At 40.2% G+C, this 21,887-nt stretch overlaps 1 protein-coding gene across 2 annotated transcripts in view; it reads left to right on the top strand.

Moving 5' to 3' along the window:
• The first annotated feature begins 7,216 nt into the window (after positions 1 to 7,216).
• Positions 7,217 to 21,887, top strand: part of PTAR1 (protein prenyltransferase alpha subunit repeat containing 1) — a 29,769-nt gene continuing 15,098 nt past the window's right edge. For both annotated transcript variants that reach the window (XM_048292380.1, XM_048292378.1), the window contains exons 1-3: positions 7,217 to 7,336; positions 12,956 to 13,125; positions 19,405 to 19,471. In XM_048292380.1, coding sequence (XP_048148337.1) covers positions 7,251 to 7,336; positions 12,956 to 13,125; positions 19,405 to 19,471 — 323 coding nt within the window. In that variant the 5' untranslated portion in view covers positions 7,217 to 7,250. The remainder of the gene's footprint in view (positions 7,337 to 12,955; positions 13,126 to 19,404; positions 19,472 to 21,887) is intronic.

The raw sequence follows: 21,887 nt of genomic DNA, 5'->3' as shown, positions 1-21,887 counted from the left end.
CTCTTCTTTACCTACATTAGTGGGCACCTAGTAGAGTTCCTTCCAAGCAGCCCTGTAAAACTTCTCCAGATCAACAACTTCCCTGCCCTATTAACTACCTCAAAGATAGTTTGTCTTAATAAGACATATTCAGAATGTGAGTCATCAACAACTCCACTGAATGATGAAAACTGTATGAGCAGCTGCAGATACTGAAAACACAAACATATTCCAGGATTCCCTGTATTTGCTTCCCAGACTTCAAAAGAAAGATGAGACTTCATCCTATGGCTCCACATGTACTTTGTCATCATCTTAATTAAAAATGTGATTTCAGCACTTACAGAACAGAGGAACAAACAAGTCCTGATTGTTTCTAGCAATCCATGTTAATATCTGCATGATGTGATAGAGCACATTAAGTTACAAGTACTAGGACTGAGTGTTGCTGAAGGTTTGAGAGCTGTTATTCTCAGGAGCCTTCTGCTGCTTAGAAGTGTTTTTACATTATCTAGCTTGACTAAAATTGAGGCTTGCATGCATTACCCTTAAACAAAATTGTTCCCTTCTATCAAGTCAATATATTTTTAAAAGTTTCAATCTCAGCCCAGGAGGAGGGAAGGAGGGAGGGAGGAAAAAAATTCTATTACGCATTGATATCACAAGACGGTTGTGAAGAAGAATTAATTAGAATATGCAAATATACACCAAAAGGAAATTAGGTGGTCACAAAATTTCATTCTCTACCATTCTTACTGTAAATCAAAATCAATGTTATTATATATAAAATCAGTTCTCTTACGTATAAGGGAAATCTCTTGAGACTGAACTTTGTCCTTCACTGGAAAATGAGTAAGCATTCTCAAAAGTAGTCTAAGGTCGCATTTGGCAGTAAGCACAAACATTGAAGATATTCTAAACACAACACAAAATAAGCTCATTTACAAAAACCATCATCCCACACTCTGCTACAATAGGAAGGAAAATGAAATAGTAATTTTTATTACTTCTCTGAATCATTCCTTGATGATTGTAAGCCAAATCACACTAAAACTACAATTATATAGGGAAATAGTTTCAACATGGGCTTGCTGATACGGAAATTGTAAAGAAATCTCAGCATTGTCTTAGCTAATATTGGACTGACAGTCTGCACCTAGCATTAAAATCAGTTATTTTTCTTTTCAGAGAGATTTTAATAAAATTAAAATAAATTACATTTTAAAAGGGAGGAAAAGAGGACGAAATAAGTGTCAGACTTAAAATAATTGATTATGTATGATTTGCTGATTTGAGTGCATATGGCCAACAATTGCTGCTTAAAACCCATCTCGCTCTGTAGGCTGTGTAGGTGTACTCAAACCACTTGATATCACACATATAAAAGTGCTGCTGGAACTTCTCCCAGTCACATCCAGGTCTTATTGAAAATAAATATACACTATCCAGAAAAAGTTTGACATTAGTTAACATGTCAGGAATATGTTCACAACATTAAAAATCTATTCCTAAAAAAAAAAGTAGAACTTTTTATTAATTTAACATATTTTCCATTCAAGAGAATGAGGAATTCAGCATATGTGAGATAATTTCTTCTTGGCACCTCAGCTGCATTTTTTTTCTAAATAAGAAGTAAAGAATTCGGAGAAACACAGACAAACTTATATCCACAAATGACATCCATTATACCCAAACTGTAAAGCATACGGAGTGTTTCTCAGAAACTTTTTATCAAAAAAAAATCAGCATATTTTAGAGTGAGGTTTGCTTCCATTCCTTTTATCTTTCACCCACTGGAGGATCATGTTTGCACTGTCTGTCAATGATGCTGTTTCCACAAGCCACTGATGCTTACTGACCACATGATGAACCAAGCCAAACTCCTTACAGTGGTAAGCAACCTTTATCACAAAATATAATTTATTGCAGTAAAACTGTTATACTAGAACAGTAAATTTTGATGCAATAACAACATACCATGAATTCTTCACATAAACCTTGGAGCTTCTTTGGAGCAAAGCCGGAAGTACTTGACAATGTCTGAACACTGCTGTAACAGGGTTGCAGGACAAGGACTGGGAGGAGTCAGCTCTCCCTGTACTGGTGAGGCCACACCTCAAGTCCTGTGCTGGGTTTTGGGCTCCTCAATGCAGGAAGGACATTGAGGGGCTGGAGCATGTCCAGAGAACAGCAGTGGAGCTGGCAAAGGGTCTGGAGCACAAGTCCTGTGAGGAGCAGCTGAGGGAGCTGGGGGTGTTTAGCCTGGAGAAACTGAGACTCAAGGGAGAACTTACCACTCTCTACATCTGCCTGAAAGGAAGGCATAGGCGGGTTGCCCTCTTATCACAGGCAACAGGATAAGTAAAAATGGCCTTAAGCTGCACCTGGGGATGTTCAGGTTGGATATGAGGAGAATTTCTTCACTGCAGTAGTGCTGAGACATTGGAATGGGTTGCCCAGGGAGGTGATGGAGTCACCATTCCTGGAGGAGTACAAGAAACGACTGGACATGGCTCTTAGTGCTATGGTTTCTTTGACATGGTGGTGGTCAGTCGGAGGTTGAACACAGTGATCTTGAACATCTTTTCTTACCTTAATGATTCTCCAACTCTGAGTCAGTGTTGTGAGGTTAACCAAATACTTTATTAAACAATGACTAAACAGCAGTCATACAACCTAGTACTTACTGCATGTAAAATAATTCACTTGTCTACAATATAGTTTTAGATCTTTTTATATCATCCCTCATTGTAGACATCAAATGCTGGGTAAGGGAGTCTGTCACTCTTGAGACGTAACTCAGAAGCATCCCTGTCCAAGAGATCTCTGTGCAGGAGAACTCAGTGGGCTCTGGCCACTGTAGACACCTGTAGTGTAAAGTGACAACCTTGTCATCAAACACCTCTTTGGTGTGTGTGCAGGTGTGCAATGCTTCATTCCACCTAGTTCCAGACCAGACAAGGTACTGCGGTTCTGGGCCAGGGCATTAGTCCCCAGTAAGCTGTGACTTCACACAAGTTTGCAAGGGTTTGCATATCAGGGTCGATTTCATTCAGGCCTGTTTGTCAGTGTGGCCTGAACCAAAGTACTGTTAACTCAGTCACCACCGCTGCGCATCTCAAATAGCAACAATCTTTCTATTTGCCAACCTGAAAAGCCAAACACCTGCACAACTACTAAGTATAAAACTATATCCATACCCCCCACACTCTCTGATGTTAAAGAATCATCACTGAAAGATCTGAAGACTCAGGCTTTTCATTATACAAAAAAATGTGCTGTGACCTCCTGCATTTGTATCATAGCTGTTAAATTTTCGAATAATCTTTGTAATAAATAGAAAAGCAAGGACAGTGGCTATGCACTTTCCCTCATGTTGGCCATGCAGTGTGATCTGCTTAGAAAAATATTAGGCCATGGGAAATCACTAAGATTGATGTGCCCATTTTCCCATGCACTTGTTTCCACCCTCACAAAGGGGGGGACAACTAGTACCAGTGGTGACAGGTTTTCACAAAAAATATGATACTGAAATCAACAGCACTAAACTCAGTTGGAGCCGTTCGTAAAGATGTAACAAATTAAAATAGCCGGAGGGCACAGAAAGCAGCCAAGATTATTACTTGTTTTGCAAAGGTGGCCATGAAGAAATTAACAATTACATTTCACTCCTGGTGAATTGGATCTAAATTGTAAGATTTTAACCTTTTAGGCATTTATTAAGGCAAGTTTAATGCAATAGGAGTTTGTTATGTCACTTTTGATAGTTAGAAGGATATATTATTCTGTGCCCATGAGAGAATAAGTCCTCAAGCAAATTGCTTCCAATACTTTTAAGACTGCCCCAGATAGGAATGGATTATTCAGGGAAATTTCTTTTCTGTGTGTAACAGAGAGATAATTCTTGACTATTTAATTATGGTGTATTTTCTACAGTTTATGCCCTATGTGAAATTTAACAAAAGAATATTTTCTGAAGTAAATTACTATCATTTCCCCAAAATTACAGGAAGCAAGCATTCTTGGCTGACAACTCAAGAATCACTCCCAAAAGCTACTATAAAGTATCATGTGCAATATTAATACCAATGCCCACCTCACTAGTTTTGACAATGTATATAATTGCCAATATGTACAATTAAATAACTTTTACTATGGCATTTGAATAAGAATAGCAATTTAATATTCAGTCCTCTTCAAAAGGTATGCATGAAGTCATAGACAGTATATTGTCAGTTGATTGCACTATTCTAAATAATTCCTTTTGCAACTTGTAAGTACATTAGTAGTTTTGTATGAATTTTCAGTACTTTCATAACTTTGCATTGTTATGACTGATTTTCACTTACACCCCATACTAAAACTAAAAAACCACCAAAACCCCAATCCATCTGAAACCCAAAAATTAGACTTTCAATCCACAGAGTATTTTTGTCATGATTAATGACATCTAAAAGGTGTTTTATACTGGTCTAATTCACCAAAACCTCTTTACAGAATTACAACAACAAAAATCCAACCCAAACCAACCTCATAGCTAGAACTATTTCAGTCACTGTATTCCCTGACTGAACTTCAATTTGCTGCTTTTAATAAATGTGACTCAAACCCATACACGAACAAATTGCACAGAACAAAGTGAGAAGGCAGTGAGCCAGAAGAGGTATATTGTTATTTACTTAAAGCTGACTTAATCCTTTCCAGCATGGCAAATAGGCATAAATTAAAATTTCAGGGTTATGCTGAACACAGAAATCCAAGCTATTTTGAAAAACAGTTTGCATTTTTCAGCTAAAAATATCTCCCAATGCTCACCAAGTGTTGCAATACCTTTCCTCATACTTGTATTTTTGCTCATTTGACATCCAGAATGTATCAGTTTACTTCAATAATTTCAGATACCACACATCATAAAAACACAGTCTATACATTCTACAAGGTGAATGAAAACCTGGAACAGCACAGACATGTAACACAGTTACCTGAAACCAGCATTGTTTGGTCTAAATTTTTCCACTTAACATATGGGCTATTAAGAAGGCCCATCAAAAATTCCCATATGCAATTAGTTTTCTAATTTAGAGTTCAACACACTGAACCTTCAAACAAATTTGCAGAGGCTCAAATTTGTCAAAGGCAACAGTCTCTTAACATCACATTTCAAGGGCCATATGACTTTTCAGGCTCTTGTCTTATTATTATTTGTATTAAAAAATTACTGAGTTGAAGCCTAAAACCAAAATTAAAGCATCATTTGTTTTCTCAGCAAATAGAACACACCAATTGTTTACTACTCTGAAAATGGTAATTTAGATCTGCCTCACACTATTACATCCTCTTTTTCCTGGGCATGCACTGGAGTAAAAAGAACTACTGAAAGAAAAGAAATAAAAAGTCTACTTGATTTCAATGTTTATGTAGTTATTGTAATAAATAAGTTTCTCAAATTTCTGAAAATGTTTTGGCAAGTAGGCTGTACTGGAGCTGCTAACACAACACATGCTGCCTGTCTTTGGCTTGCAAAGGCATTCAGGTCAGAATCCTGTTATTAGGGTGGATTGACATCTGTGAGCACCAAGATGCTAGAGAGGTAATTCTTGAATATTTAATTATAGTGTATTTTCTACAGTTTATGCCCCATGTGAAATAGGTCTAATTCACCAAAACCTCTTTACAGAATTACAAGAACAAAAACCCAACCCCGAGATGCTCAGGCTAGCTACTGACATTAGTATTGCAATGAAGTAGCCAGCCCACAGTCTGAAAGGTAGTATTATAATGGTGAAAAGAAGAAAACTATGGGAAATGGGAATGCAGGAAATCCTGGTTTCTAGATCCGGAGTACATGCTCCACATAACCTTCAACCAGAGGAATGTGAGTCTGAACAAAACAAAACAAAAGCATATTGTGAAAACGAGAATAAAGCATGTATGCAGAAAAATACAGCCATTTATAGCTTAAAGAGGCATCCATATGAAGAGCGGACAGAACTCCACTACTAAAATAGTAGTAAAGTAGGTATGTTTACTTCCAGCTGGGACGCACGGGGGGTCGCTCCTCCAAAGCCAAGCGTGCCGACAGCTGCATTCAGCTCGGTATTTATCGGGTTACAAGTTCCATATTCATTAAGTTTCGCAGCACGCCTATACATATTCATCACCTAGCCCCGCCCAGCCCCGTTTCGTATTATAATGAACCCAAAAGTCATTTACATCCGCGTTGCGCTTGAGCAGTGTGGTCTGGTGGCTTTGGTAGGGGTCTTCCGAGGGTCTTTTTGATGAAGTCAGGAGTCTTCATCATCCTGAACTTTTCACCTTTCTTCCCTACGCATGCTCTTTTGTATCCCTGGCCTGGGTTTAAGCTTCGAGACTGGTTTGAGCTAGTTTTGGGATGAGGCAGGATGTCTGTCTGAGACTCCCTCTGCCCTTATCAGTGGTCTCTTATCTTTTCTTCCTGCCCTGGTATGCTGACCAAGCTGGATGCATTGTTCCTAACAAACTAATTCTCCTGCTTCCCATCCCCCTGATTCACATAAACACCTAAAAATATTATTTCACGAATACATGAAAGACAAAGATAGCAATGTTACCTCAGGAATCAATGAAATATGACAAAATTTAACTAACAGAAAGACAAGAGCCACAAGAAATACATTTCAAATTTAAGGTTAGTTTACTTATAAATCCAGCAAAAAGCTGGCAACTTCAGCACGTAAGAACACATTCAGTGTTTCTCTGAGGGACTTTTCTATTTGTTTTTCCATACATCTCATTGACGGAGCACTCTTCTCCAGATTTTTTTTAAATTATTTTTTATTTTATTATATTTTTAAGGAAAATATACGGAAGAGTCTACCAGGCCTCCTGGGGGGAGAAGGTAACGATAAGCAGATGATGATGACGACATTGCAAGCTTTCAAATTAGAGACAATTCAACTACGCACAGTTAATGCTTTGTAAGTACATTAATTTCCAAATGATAAGCAAATACAGAAGTTACGGTTCAGAATCACAATCACCTCTTCGCATTCAGCCTCGAAGATAAGCGCTCCCATGTCTCTTGGGAGTCAAGAGAAGCTGTACACACATGCTTATCTTTTAAAGTACGTGGCCCAGCGCGACTGCTGACATAAAGGCACGCACGGACAAAAATCCCGTGAGAATGATCGGCAGCCGCTCCCGCCGTGCCCCGCCGGCCGCGCCCCGGCACCGCCCCGCGCCCGCCGCGGCCGCGCTGCCCCGGAAGCGCTCCCGCCGCCGCCTGCGGGAACATGGCCGAGTCGCCGGAGGAGGTGGCGGTGCTGGTGCAGCGGGTCGTGAAGGACATTCACAACGCCTTCCAGCGGAACCCACACATGTGAGTGCGGCCGGGGCCGGGCGGCGCGGAGGGAGCGCTGCCCGCCTTGCAGCCCGTGCGCGCTCCGCGGACGCCGGCGGGCGGGGTGCGGGTCCCGGCGGGGCCGGCCGGGGCCGGGGCCGGGCCCGGGCCCAAGGTCACGCCGTGAGCGGCCGCGGGGACCGGCCGGGTGTCCTCCGAGCGGGAGGACCGGCCCCGGGCGGCTGCGGTGGCACCTGTGCCTCGCTGGGGCAGGGCGCCGTGCCCTTGTCCTCGGTGCTCTCCTGCCGCCGCGGCTTCTCCTGGATAACGCCGCGGACTCGCTCCGGGGGCCTGAGCCGCTGACGACCCGTGCGGTGCGGCCAGAGCCACCTCGCCGGTAAAACCTACCGAGTCATGGAAGCCAGCGGGGGGCTCCGCAGTCTGGAAGCGATGAGTATCTTTTCAAAGGAAAGTTGCTAGGTGACCTCTCTCTGAACTCGATGTTTGGCAGTATTAAACGCATCGCACAGTCGGGATGGGGCTGAGCGTTCCTGGCGGGTGGGCCAGCAGGAGGCAGCGGGTTCTCGGTGTGCCTGGAACAGAGCTCTGGCGCTGGTGGGAGCAACGCTCAGGATTGAAGCCTCCTGAATTGCACCCTTGCACAAACAGAGCCGTGTGGTGAATACCACCTTCAAATCTGTATCTGTTGGCAGAGGTGCCAGTGCTTTTCATTGTGTTTTGTTTTGAGGGAGACAGAATGACTATGAAAATGCAAACTACAGTAATTGCTATTTTGTGACAGTCGGATATATCCAGCAATCTCGGGGGCAGATGGTGTGTTTTATTTTCAGTTCCATTGTTGACCAGCCTTGAGACCCTGTTTTAAGTGCCTCTCATATTTCTGTGTCCCAGAACATATTTCCCCAGCCTTTAAGACACAAACTAGGGAAGTATCTTTAAACGTACACACAAGCTCCATGTTAGTTATGGCAAGTAAGGTAGCATATAATGAATAACAACTTCATAACTTAAGTCAGGTGTATTTGTGTCAGTTGGAAACTCTGCAGTCTCTGAGGTGGTGGCCTATTAATCTGTTCCAGAAAGTGATAAGCTAAACAATTGCATGGGAAAATTTCATGGCACCTAATTTATCCCTTTGCTTAAAAGAGAAGATTAGAATAATACCCTCATGTTTCTCTAAATGTAGTAAGTAATCTCGGTGGGCGGCCAGATTTTAAAATGCAGCATATGGATGCTGTTTAAAAAAGCTGCGTTTTGCCTTGAAGCTTCATTTTTAGGATGTGAAGCATAATGTGCTGTAAACAGCCAGTATTTATGAATGAATGTTCTGATTTTTTCATAGTTCCCACTCTTCTGCCAGAATTCTTTATTGGTAGCAAACTTTGAGATGGTGTTTTTGAAGAATATGCTGTTATTGCAGTGTTCTGTCATAGATGCAGTCTCAGAGATGAAAGTAGGCTGCAAGAGTTGTGAGTGTTGAGACTGATGCACTGTGGAATGCTTCAAATGAGAAAGCACAACCTGCTGCTAGTTTATCCCTCAGAGTAGAAAAGGTGACAGTTTTGTTTGCTAGACTTCTGACGTGGTTGAAACTACTTGGAATGGGACTCTGCAGGCCAGTGTGGGCTGTGGGCCCTTTGCTGTGCTGCCTCTGTGCCTCGGGAGCACCAGGCTGCAGCCGTGCTGGCCAGGTGTTTCCATGTATCTGCATCTTGTCTTCCTGCTGCTGGCCAGCTGCAGTTCCTGACACGTGGTATCCTCCTGAATTCAGCATGTTACAGATCCAGGTTTGAATTCTTTTATGTGGGATATGCCTAGATTCACTGAAAATAAGGAATCTGCTACATGCAGGATGTTCTTATTCACTTACTATACTTTTGTCCCCTACTCACTTCCTCTCCAGCATCTGTTGACCCTTGTCTTTGGCTGTTTGTACGCCTACCCACTTAGCATCTGTCAGAATGGGTGTTTTGTTTTGATAGGTTCATAGTTTCATAAGTTTTAAAATGGGATCTGCACTAAAAAGCATGTAAAAATAAAGTTTTAGACTAAATACAACATAGGATTGATATTTCTCCTTTTTTCACTTTAAATGAAATTTGCAACAAGACTGTATTTTTTTCTAAGATGAGCTTCTAACTAAATATGCAACGCAAAATTCTTTTTGCCTTTTCTCTCTGATAGCACCACTTATTTTCAGTTAGATAACTGTGTCAGCATACTGGTTTTCAATTTTGTGAGCCTTCTTTTACATTTAAGTGTTTTTACCCAGTATTCCAAGCACAGATCTTGATAAAGTCACATATGTGAGCTATCCCGGTGGAACGTCCCATCACCAACAGCGAGCAGATCAATATATACTTTCTCTTTGAACTTTGCTGTTTCTTTACGTGTAAAATGAAGCAGAAACAGATGAGCTTCTCAAAAAAGTACATGAATTTGTTGGAAATAACTGGCAAGATGAACTCTTAGATGGTAGCCCAGCATTTGTGTACAAAATATGAAGGTACTGCTTATATTTTGCCAAGAGAGGTTGGATTATATTAAAGGTGATCTTCCAGAAAAGAAGTCAAAGAAGGTCTGTCCGCATGGAGTGCCTGAAGCTGAAGACCCATCATGGTAGTGTCACACAAAATGGTTCCTACCCTAGATGTACCCTGGTATTATGGATTTGTGACAGAGGGAACTTTTTCGTATTATCATGGCTTTAAAAGTTTACAGCAGATTGGCTAGGGTTTGTTGTGGGGAGGGCCATTGAATGGCTGAGTCAACAGGCTGGGACTCTTGAAGCAGGTGCTGCAATGGCTTGTCAATACTGTTCTGTCCTGGCTAAGGTTTGCGTTATGGACCAGGTCTGAATTTTGCAGCTCCAGGGTCTCTCAGATGTCATTTTGCACATCTTCTCAGCTCAGGCTGAAGAAGCTCTGTAATGGCTTAAGACTTCATGACAATGCACTGAAAACCTTCCACTACTTCCTGGCTGTTTCCACAGCATATTTCAGGAATATGAACTTATGTGGTATCCTGTAAATGTAGACATAATTTGTGAAATTTTTGGAACGTGACTGTGGTGCCTGCTTTGAGGAAAATAAATGTAAAAGCACCAAATAACTTCTAAACTTCAAGACACAATATCAGAAATCTGGGGAGAGAAATTGAATCTTACTTTAGACTAACGATACAAATACCAATGAACTGCAGCCCTCAGTTGGTGTCTCCTTCAGTACTGAGAGCATTTTGCTCCTGTCGCTTGACCTAAATGCAGGGACTGACCATTCTGCAGTGAGTTTGGGCAGTCCTGTCATATGAACAGCTTCCATCATATGGCTGGGACGTTTTGCATGGTCAGTCACTTCATTTCACAAGCACTAATTCAGCAGTGTCTGTATCTGAGTCCTGCTGCAGAAGCTTGCTTTGGGTGCATGATGGAGCAGACACTGCAGTCATTCTTGAGCAGTGTCTCCTGGTAGGCTTGCCCTATTACTTAGTCCTTTTGCAGATCTGAGGGACCTACAGAAGGACAGTTAGATGGTGCCCTGAATAAATTGTTTTGTGAGATAGGCACCCCACCTTAGATAAATCTGCGTCACTGGTATTTCACACTGTGAATTCTGTTGATTCTCAGGAACTGCATGCAACATGATGATTTCTGAAGCACATGAATCATCAAAAATTATACCAAAGTGTTGGAGACAAGGTTGTTACCAGATGACAAATCTTGGTTTGCATCTTCACAAAAACTGAGTAGTCACCAGATAAAGCATTTTTTTGTATTGCACTATGTCTTACTGCATTTCACTGTGCAGTGGGTCTAGTCCTCTGGTGATTTTGACTTTCAGAGTGCATTCTGGATTTGAAGTGTTTCAGCCTGACTTGTCAGCTTTGTGCAAACTGTACCTGTGTATCATTTTGGCATGTTCAAAGCAGTATTGTGAAACTTTGCTAACCCAAGTCAGACCTTTTGCATTTGGTAATAAGTAAAGGTGTGGATGTGTGTTTTGTGGATTTTTTTCTCTCCTTGCTGTTTACCTTTGGTGTACTGTTTGTAAGTTACAGCAGGTAAGTTCTTGTGGTAATTCACAGAGCTAATTAGCCAAGCTGTGCCTGACTGCATCTTCATTGGTTTTGAGGACTTTGATGTCTCTGTATGTAAGGCCAGACAAAATTTGGCCAAGGACCAGGTTTAGTGTTCATAAAGGAAAGACCCAGCAATAAGTACAAAATTCAGGCTTTTAGGGTAATGTATTGAAAGAAGCAGACTGGAATGTCATTTTAGCTTTAATCTTACTAGCTTCTTGAAGAGCTTAGCTTGTGTTAAATGGAGCAGCACACATGAGGATCTTGGTTTGATACCCGTTGCTTGCTTTTGGTGGGGTAGGAGAATGCTTTTTTTCTTCTCTCTGTTCTCAGCTGACTAGGGAAGCTAAAGGGACCTGAGTGTGTGTTTGGAGACAGAGCCACATGATTTGCAAATGTTTTACCTTGAGATCACCTTACCTGTGCTTTTTGTTGGCATGTGATATATGTTGTGATATATGGAAGATTGAGTCTGTTTTCTGAATAAGCAAATACACTCTTAAAAAAGCACACTGTGCCACTTCTGGTTACTTCAGTAATAATCCAGTGAAGACACAGAACTAAATCAGCACACTCAGTGTACCCAGTAGTAAAATTTATTTAAGATAATTGAGGCTGAGAGGCTGTCACTCGAACTGTATCTGTAGATCTTGTATTAAGAAAACTTAAGATGGAGAATTCATTTCTGAGCTCACAAGAAATATTTTTTATCCTGTGTGAGAGCTGAGGATTTCCTTCTTTAGCAACAAATTTTTCCATTGAATGGGAGTTCGTGGAGAAATTATGCATAATGGAAAGCATAAAATAATGTTGGTTTCTGTCGATACAAGTGTGAATCCTTGATGAACCGTGTTTATTTTTAAGAAGCTGCTGAAGCTGCTATTCCAACATGCTAGAAAAACCTGATGAAAAAGTAAAATATGGTATGGCCCATTGAAACTAAGCAGCTGAGTCTCTTCTGCTTGGTTTGCTGGTGCGAATGCTTGTGTTTGTCACTGTTGTTTTAAAGGCTTAAGTTTCTCCTACAGAATTGTCATCTCATCAGAGATGCCCTCTGTGTCTCAAATCTTCCCCCTGTTGATCATGCTGCCTTGCATGGGACAATGAAAAATGGTATGTGTGGAAGTGAGCGTATGGCTGTCTATGTGGTTTTCTTCTGTGTCATCTTTAGTCTCAGAGCACCTGGTCAGGCTACTACTGCAGGGCACACCTGGCTAGCTTTTGGTCAGTCAGGTGCCTGTACTAGTTAACATGTTCTGTTTCTCTTGCTGAAGCAGTTGTTGCAGCTCTGTCACATTTATTACAAAAACAGAGGTGCTTGTGTTGATTCAGCTGAGTTAAACTGCTTGGATGACAACCTAAACACAGAAAAAATGGGGCCTTTGTCATTTAGGATCTTTGTGAAAATCAAATAAAACCTTTTAGATTACAGATTTCAGCAAAGATGAGGAAAAAAAAGATGATGAAATGTTTGGCTGGGAAGCATTGCCAGCATGCGCTATTGAGAAAAACAATTGTCACCTACAGGAAATAATCTTATATTTCTTTCTGTTTTTTAAGAGATGAAATTGGATTAATACCCTGCCCTGAAGCCAGATATAACCGGAGCCCTATTGTCCTGGTAGAAAACAAGCTTGGTGTGGAGAGCTGGTGTGTGAAGTTTCTTTTGCCGTATGTCCACAATAAACTTCTCCTCTACAGACAAAGAAAACAGTGGCTGAACAAAGATGGTAAGTTCTGGGTCGGAGAAGAGAATATTACATGATTCTTAGTGCACATTTTTTATTCATCGTGGAATCATTTAGTTTGGGAAAGAGCTTTAAGGTCAGAGTCCAGCCATAAACCTGACACTGCCAAGTCCAACACTAAACCGTGTTCCTAAGTGCTGTGTTTACCTGTCTTTTAAAATGCTTGTAGGGAGGGTGACTCCAGCACTTCCTGGGCAGTCTGTTCCAATTTTGACAACACTTTTCAGTGAGGAAAGTTTTCCCCATATCCAACCTAAACCTCTCCTGATGCAGCCCAAGACCATTTTCTGTCATCCTGTTGTTTGTTACCTGTGGGAAGAGACTGACACTTGGCTACAACCTCCTTTTAGGTAGCTGTAGAGAACAATAAGGTTCCCCCAAAACTCCTTTTCTTCAGGCTAAACACCTCCAGCTCCCTCAGCTCTTCTTTATAAGACTTGTGCTCCAGTTGCCCTTCTCTGGACTCACTCCAGCACACTGATGTCTCCATGAGTACATGGAGACGGTCACTGGTGCGATCCTGCTGGCCACACTGTTGTGATCCAAGCCAGGATGCCCTTGGCCTTCTTGACCACCTGAGGACGCTGCTGGCTCACATTCAGCTGGTTCTGGCCAACAGTTCTGGGTCCTTTTCCACCAAGCATCTTTCCAGCCACTGTCCTCCAAGCCTGTAGTGTTGCATGGAGTTGTTGTGACCCAGGGGCAAGACCTATCAGAACCTCATACAAGTGGCCTTGGCTCATCAATGCAGCCTGTCCAGATTCCCCTGCAGAGCCTTCCTACCCTCCAGCAGATCAGCACTCCCACCCAGCTTGGTGTAATCTGCAAACTGACTGAGGGTGCACTTAATGCCCTTCTCCGGATCATTTACCCTTGTTAATGCCAGCTTAACCTGTTCTGGAAGAAGTGATGGTTACTGAGGAGAGCAGGCTTTGGATTGTGCATCTTAACAGCTTAAACAAGTTGTAGGATCATCTAGTTGAAAATGTAATTTCTTTCTCTCTTGCCCAAACTGGAAAGGTTAGAGGGAGACAGCTTACTTGAATGAGTTATTTAGGGAAGCGATGTTAGTTGATACGGAAAGAATTTCCTCCTGTTTTCCTGAGTCAGAAGGAAAATGTGGTAATGCATATATCTAAAGTAAGAAATGAGTGCAGTGTTTCAGATGAAGAGGTACCACAAAGTACTAGTCCCTACAGCTTGGTAATTGTAAAGTTTTATTTCCTTTCTCATCTCTTTGCTTTGGTTTGGTTTTTAGTTGGTTTTAACTTGCATGAAAAATTCTTTGGTATATGTTCTTTAAAAAAATTCAAAATAAAGAATTATGAACAGATGTGACATAGGAGGTATTTGACTACTTATAAGGTGTCCTGTTCAGAGTAAGAATGAAAAAGAGTAACTAGTTTATGAAACAAGTTTTTTGTTTATTGTTGTGGTGTCTTCTAAATAGCAGTGTAGATCAGGAGGAGATGTCTGGTCAGTAGCATCTCTCTTTTGATACCTGCTTTTCTCTTCTTTAGTATTTTATTGCTGTAGTCTGTTTTGCTTTAAGTGGATGAACCCAGCTGTGCATCGATTCTCATTGAAGTGCAGTGTACAGCACAGTCACATTTATAGACTCAAGTCTGTAAATGTGCACTTGAGCTTCTTTTGCATTCAGGGATGATATGGAAAAGAAGGTTGAGGTCTTTAGTGGATCTTGGAGTAGGAGCATTCTTAAGGCAGTGAATGTTGCCTACTTTTGTCTACTTGGTGGCAGAGTCTAGATCCGCTAAACACACTTAGATTTGTTAAACACACTTTGATTCCTTATTACAAACATACAGATGCATAATGCAAGCCTTTTGGAAAGAGTGGCATAAAATGGCAGTCAAGGCAGATTGTGACAAGGAGGAATGCATTCACCTGGCAACATGCAGTCTTCCAGTGCTAGCTGTACACCTTGGGTGTGTTAGAGTAACAGTGCACTGGCTTGATCCTTAGAATTTATTACCCTTCAAAAGAGTTGCTCAAAGAAGTTGGAGTGTTTTCATGTGTTGCTGGGTATGACTGACCTGTTGATTGTATTTTATTTTTGTCTAACAGATTTTTTTTGTGTGTTTTTGTGTCATTGTGTTTCTCACACTCCTCCCAGAGGGTTGACGTCATGTCATTATGTGATTATCTAGGAAGAGTATTTTATGGACTTTAAAATTTTTACATTGCCCTTTATTTTTTATTTTCACAGAATTTATTTTCTTTAATATTTTTTGTCATTACAGACATCTTTAAAAGACTCTATTCCTAGGGGATGTGTATTGCTAACATAAGTAACTTCATTTCTTCTTGGCCTTTGTGTTCTATGGTTAGAAACCAGGATCTTTTTGATAACTGCCACCAAGCTGCTGCTGATTTATTCAGTTTTGATAGAAACTGGTGATTGTGACATCACTCCAGACACTCATTTATAATGCAGATGACTACAAAATCAATAAAAAGAGATTTAATACAGGGAATAAAACTAATGTTGACTGACACATAGTGAGATACAAACTTCAACATTTGAACAGTTGAACCTGCTAGCACAGGCAATCTTAGCGACACCAGTGGTTCTCATTGCAGTGCTTTTGGAGGTCAGAGGTATGAGTTTGGGATGTGTATTGTTATTATGCTGCAGATCTCCAGCAGGGAGACTTCATTTTGGTGTCAAGTGTTACTGTGAAGTCTCACCGTTGAAGTTTCCACACAGACAGAAACTTCTTGTTTCAAGCCAAACTACAAACATTGAGATCTGTGTCATGTTTTCGGATGTCTGAAGATGACTGATAGCCATTACCTGTGTGCTAGCACCCTGCTGCAGTCACAGCAGTGCAGGTGCTTTGTTGTGGTGACGCGCCGTGATGCCACAGGGATGGTGTCTGTGAGCCTCTGCTTCCCTCATGGGTGAAACCTTGCAGAACCCTTCCTCTCAAAATGCAGCTCAGAAAACTCTGTCAATGAATACGGCAGTAGGATGAATTTTAGTGCCTGCAACTTGTTTGGCTTTCTTTTGAAAATGAAACTCCATTCTGCTTTGTCTCTTCACTTACAAAAGTCGGTTTCAGATGCGTGAGAAGAGGTGATCTACAGCATTTTCATGTCTGCTGAGGTTTTCTGTAACCACTGTAAAACACAATCAGGGCCTTAATCTTAATGACCTGTTTGAAAAGGAGTTTAGTATGTTTTACCATAATTAAGTTTCAAATTTGATAGAAGGTTTTAGCAGAAACTGAACTGCAGTGGTGGAGAGAATGAAGGCAAAAATCTTTCCCAGGTTGGCTTAGAGACTTGTCTCTAATGTGTCATAAGTATGTATACCCTGTCACGAGATGTTACATTTTTTTTTCAGTATTCTGAAGGATTTGGCTCCAGATTGCTTTTGACAAAAGTGTATGCTTGGAATTTGGCAGGGTAGTTGTTTTCTTTTGCATCTAGTAAAGAGGTAGATTTGTCTATTACTGCTTCAGAGCTCAGCTGTATATTCTGTTGAAGCTTGTTATAAATGGTGATTGCAGATGTAGTCTCTAGTTACCTATTCTGTTTTGTTTGAGTCACTGTAAGCCATTTAAAATAGAACAGAGCAGAAAAACAGATTTAAGTGTCTGTTTTTAGATGTGGCATCTGATATTTTTTCTGATGGGATCTTGGAAGAAGAAGGTACTTTATAGTCATTCATTGGTAGGTTAGTGACACAGGTGTTTAATTTAGTTACAGTTTCTTTTGGATACTTGGAATCCAGAATAATGACTGCTTCTCTTGCAACTATTTCAGTTTAGAAATCTGAATTTTACAATATGTTCTTATCCTTTCTCCAATATTTTTAAAATTTATGCATGCGTGCTATTTATATTATGTCAAGATGGTTTTCTGAAATTGTTACAAACTGCTCCCAGAATGTCTAAAAAATTGGATATAGCCATATTTAAAAAGTAAGCTAAAACCTTATTGTTTTATTCGTCATTTTGCAGTTGGGGAGACTTTAATGTGCAAAAGGGCATGTTCAGTGTGAGCACCTATAATGCTGTAGTTTGCCTAAAATGTATCTAGTAGAAAGTAATTTTAAATTATAAGATATGTTGGGTTTTATTACTGACACGGGGAAATAGCTGGCAACTACTAGAATTGTGTCCCAGACCTGTCATAAGACTTTCTATTGAAAAGTGGCTCAGAGGTTACCAAATTGTGTCATTTCACATCTCTGGCTCAGAATCTACACTTCATGACTGTTCAACTGTTACTTACATCAAAGAACATTGACATGAAAGAATTGGATATTACTTGGAGATTTTCCTTTTATCTTTCCTTTGGTAAGGTTCAGGATGCAGTGAACCTCTGTAATGGGAAAATGGACAAAATGTTAAATGTAATGGGAAAATGGACAAAATGTTCTGTGTAAGTTGGACTTGATTGAGTGCTGTTACAGACCTATGAGATTACCAGAATGGTCGTATTAATTGGAAATAATGACTAAACAAACTGTATGGTTCTAAGTGGACTTTGAAAATCTTTCCTAAAAAGTATTCAGAAGACTGAAATAGGTTGTAATAAACTTTTGCTTGATGTGTATGTAACATGTACAGTGGTAGTACCTAATAGTTACTAAAACCATTATTGTAGGTAAAATGGAAAATGTACATGAAACAATCACAGCTCACAATTTTAACTGTACCTCCTTATAAAACTGATGTTTTGTTAAATGTTGCCAAACTAGCTTTTGAATGTAAAATTGAAGCAGTAGCCACAAAACACTTAGCAGATGTTTAATTTTATGTATGTTCAATTTTGTGTATGTGGGTAGTCCTGGTTATTTGAATTGGGATAGTCAGCTGCAAAAAATTAAATGGGTGTTGAAATACTTCTTGTTCAGGAATTGGGTATACCAAGGAAAAATATTGGTACATTCAAGCAGTAAATTAGGAAGAAGCTTTGCACATATGAGAAATATTTATTCCTTGGCAGCAGAGAGGGGTTTGACTAAAACTTGTGAAAATAGAAAGTTAAGTTCATTCCTTGAGACAGTTTTCAAAACATCACAGCTTAGTGCAAAGTCAACAGTACACTAAAGACTTCCACACCACACCCCCCATCACCCCTTGCATTATATGATGGCTTAGCATGTTCCTCATAAGGAAGGACATTATGAAAGCCACAAAATTTCTTTGCTGGACATAAATGATCAATCAGTCACCCAGTAATACATGAAGGTATTTCACTTTTTCACCTACTCAAGTACTAACTTCCATTTCAAAGATGTGTGAAGCTGTGTCCCTTTGCATTTTGAATTAATTTATGTCCCGTTACTGTTGAATTTTTTCAACGACTTCTTAACAGTTCATTTTACAGTCATATTAACCAGAGATCTGTTTCCATGAGCACCATCTTCTTCCTTCAAGTAATAAAGTACCTCTTATTTGCTGGAAATCACCAGAAGTACTATCTAATTAGTATGCTAAAAGCAGGGTGATTAGGAGAGACTGTAGCCAAATTTAATTGACAGTAAAAGCTTGGATAGTCACATTCAGTTTTTATGACATAGTTAAAAATAAGGGTAATACATAAATCTACAGTATACAGTGCTTAAATGCAGGGATGCAAACAAGTGTTGTGAGTTTTGCTTAGGATTTTTACTGAATTAGTCTTAAAGTTTCAATCTGAAGCACTTCACAGTGTATTTAAAGTGTTTTCTGTGCAGTTCAATAGGGAGTACTTTTGTAATTCTTATTCATAGCTGTGGTGTTTCATTTTTTAGCTACAGGTTTTTTATAGTGTGTGTATTTTTTGTAACAGTAGAGTATATGGCAGCCATCTGCAGCTGCCATATACTTAATGCTTAGCTGCCATATACTACATACTAAAATAGTAGGGTATATTTTTACTTCTCTGTAGTATTTAAAAATCTTTGGATCTTCTTTGAAGAGTTCTCTGCTTCTCATACATAGTGTGTGTGCAGTTAAAATCACTGAATACTCAAGGATTTTGTATAACTATCTTTCCTTGCTGAGGGCATACTCAGTTCATTATTTTAAAAAATGGAAAGGGAGTATATGGCAGATCTTGCTCCCTCTTAAATTAAGCTAGCATTTCTTCTGGAATGAGACAGAGCAGTATTTTACAGAGGTGGTCATCCACAGGTACAGCAGCCCGTAGCGGAGAGACTTTGAGGAATGAGTAAGGGACTGCGGAGAGATCAGTGCTGTGTGCAGATCATTACTAATCCTAATGTCTCTTGTTCCATTGTTGTAGAGCTGATAGATATCACATGTACCCTGCTACTGCTGAACCCCGACTTCACCACTGCTTGGAACGTGAGGTATGTTGCACTCAGAAAATGCCATCGGAAAGACCTGAGCCTTACATGAGCAAGCTGAAAGCTTTGTTTCAAGTGGTAGGTAGTGACACAGCAAGAACTTGTCAGCTAAGAAGTACTGAAGGAATGTTAAAAATCTCTTCTTTCCTGTATACTGCAGATAGTTTAAGACTGCCCTTTTTTGGTTTTTATTGGGTTTGGTTGGTTGGTTGGGTTTTTTGTTTGTGGGGTCTACTTGTTTGGTTGGGTTTGGTTTTGGGGGGGGGTGGTTTTGGGGTTTTTTTTTTTTAGTGCAGGCTAAAGATTGCGGTGCATATGAAGGCACATGTTTGCACCACATTTTCACATGTATAAGTCCCACTAAACTACCATTCCTCTTTCCTCCTGCAGTTAATGAGGGTAGTGCTCAACTGATGTCTGCTGTGTGTATTCACTGTTTTCATTTTTACCCCTCTGTGAGTTCTTTCCAGGTTCCAGCTCAGTCTGCTGCCACTACTAGTGCAGGCTATCATAGCTGAGTAGACCTCTGTAGCTACACCGCAAGAGAAGCGGGGAAGGTGTCTGCCCTTTATTTCAAACACATTTCCCTCCTCCCCTCTCCTTTCTTGTACCTGTTGAACTTGTCCAGGAGACATGATGGAGGAGGAGCAGGAATTTACTTTCTTGCTCTTCAGGAGGTGCGGAAACATCAGGTCCTTACAACTTTGTAATCTTAAGACTTTTCTGTAAATCTCGGAGGAATATTCTCTTTCTGCTGCCTAGGTAAGACTGGAGACAGTCTTAAAGCTGTAGTTTCAGGAGGGCTGGAGGGCTGACAAAATTTTGGTAGTCTCTGGGAGTGCATTCATGGAAAACAGCACTTCTGTAGTTAAGGTGCACTGTTGTAGTTGGTGCATTAACAAAATGACCTAGAAAAATGATGGCTGCGTGTAGCTGTCAGCCCTAGTTATGGCAAATCCAGCTTTTTCTTTTTTCTTCTTTGCGAAGTAGTTCTGAAGGATTCTGCTGTGATCTGTATCTTTCTAGCATCTCAGGTCTAAAAATGGGGGATGAATGTGATAGCAAAGGGTTTACTGTCATGAAAATGTATAGCTTGAGTGGCTTGCAAGTGATAAAATGGAATTAGGAGCTTGTATAAGTACAAGATGTTACAGTAATCTAAATTGTATGATACTTATAATTGATTTTTGGTTTATGTTTTGTGGACTTTCTTTTATTGCAGATGCATTCATCCTTATCAGTCTGGCTGTTTTTCTGCCTGACAGCTGAGTTAGCTTTTATGTGCATGAGAAGAGTAGTTCAAAGTTGTAAGTGGAATTAAAAATGTTAAGGAGTATGGATGAGGATTGTTTTCTCTTTTATGATGTTTATGATTTATCAAAATATACAATTACTGCAGAAGGTAGCCTTACTCCCCAAATTCCTGACTAGTGATCTACCAGTCAGTGTGTCTTTGAAGCTCTGTTTAGCATCCAGAGAGAAGTACTTGTTACACAAGCTAGTCAGTTTCTCGGGAGGCCAAGGAGCTGCTTTGCTGAATCTGGCCCTACGTTGTTTTAGGCTCCTGCTGGAAGTTTGCTTTTTTGAAGGGTAGGCACTTTAGTTATGTTGACATATATTTCAGCTTCTCTGTGAAGTTACAGGTCAAGCTAGACAGATGTGTGGCATAATCAGTTACAAAGAACAGACTGTGTTCTGTACAGATGCTGGTGATAAATTGTTATCCTGAGGTAGTCCGAGCTGAGAACTAATTGTATGAGATTTGCACTCTGCTTGCAGAACATGATGGATCTGTTGTGGGATGATTAGTTTCTTGTTGCTCAGAGGATGTTTGTGATGCCAGGTTCATCTTGCATTCTCCATACACAAATTCACTGCTTTATTTTAAGGGAAAAAATCATCATAGATGCTAAGTAGCCTGAAAAATAAAAAGTATTCTAGTTGTTTACTGAATAGCAGCCCTGCACACAGTGTGTTTCTTATAATTTATTGACTCTTTCATTTTAGACTGGGATAATCCCTTTTTTGTATGTTGAATTCTGATGAGAGCTTCAGAGATAGTGGTTGACTCAGTAGCACTGAACTTGAAGATAGAGGAAGAAAAGGAAATCCTGTCCTAGGAAAGGACACAGGACTTGGCAGAGCCAAGTCAGAAGACTAAAATGGTGTTGTGGAAGACAAATGAGCATTTCAGCTCAGCTGGCGATCCCAGAAAGTTGTGTCTGGTTAATGAAGCACAGGAGAACACAGAACTTTAAACATGTGATCTAGGCTACATAGTCTACTTTGACTTTGGAGCTATTCTGAACAATTGTAATGTGCCTACTATATAGATTTGGTTTTTTTTACTTTTTTAAATCAGAAATGACTGGGAAGTTACAGAAGGGCAGCAACTATAACCTAAACCCTGAGACCTGAG

This window comes from Corvus hawaiiensis, chromosome Z (assembly GCF_020740725.1).
Source record: "Corvus hawaiiensis isolate bCorHaw1 chromosome Z, bCorHaw1.pri.cur, whole genome shotgun sequence".
Taxonomy (NCBI): domain Eukaryota; kingdom Metazoa; phylum Chordata; class Aves; order Passeriformes; family Corvidae; genus Corvus; species Corvus hawaiiensis.
This window is presented reverse-complemented; position numbering and strand designations above follow the sequence as displayed.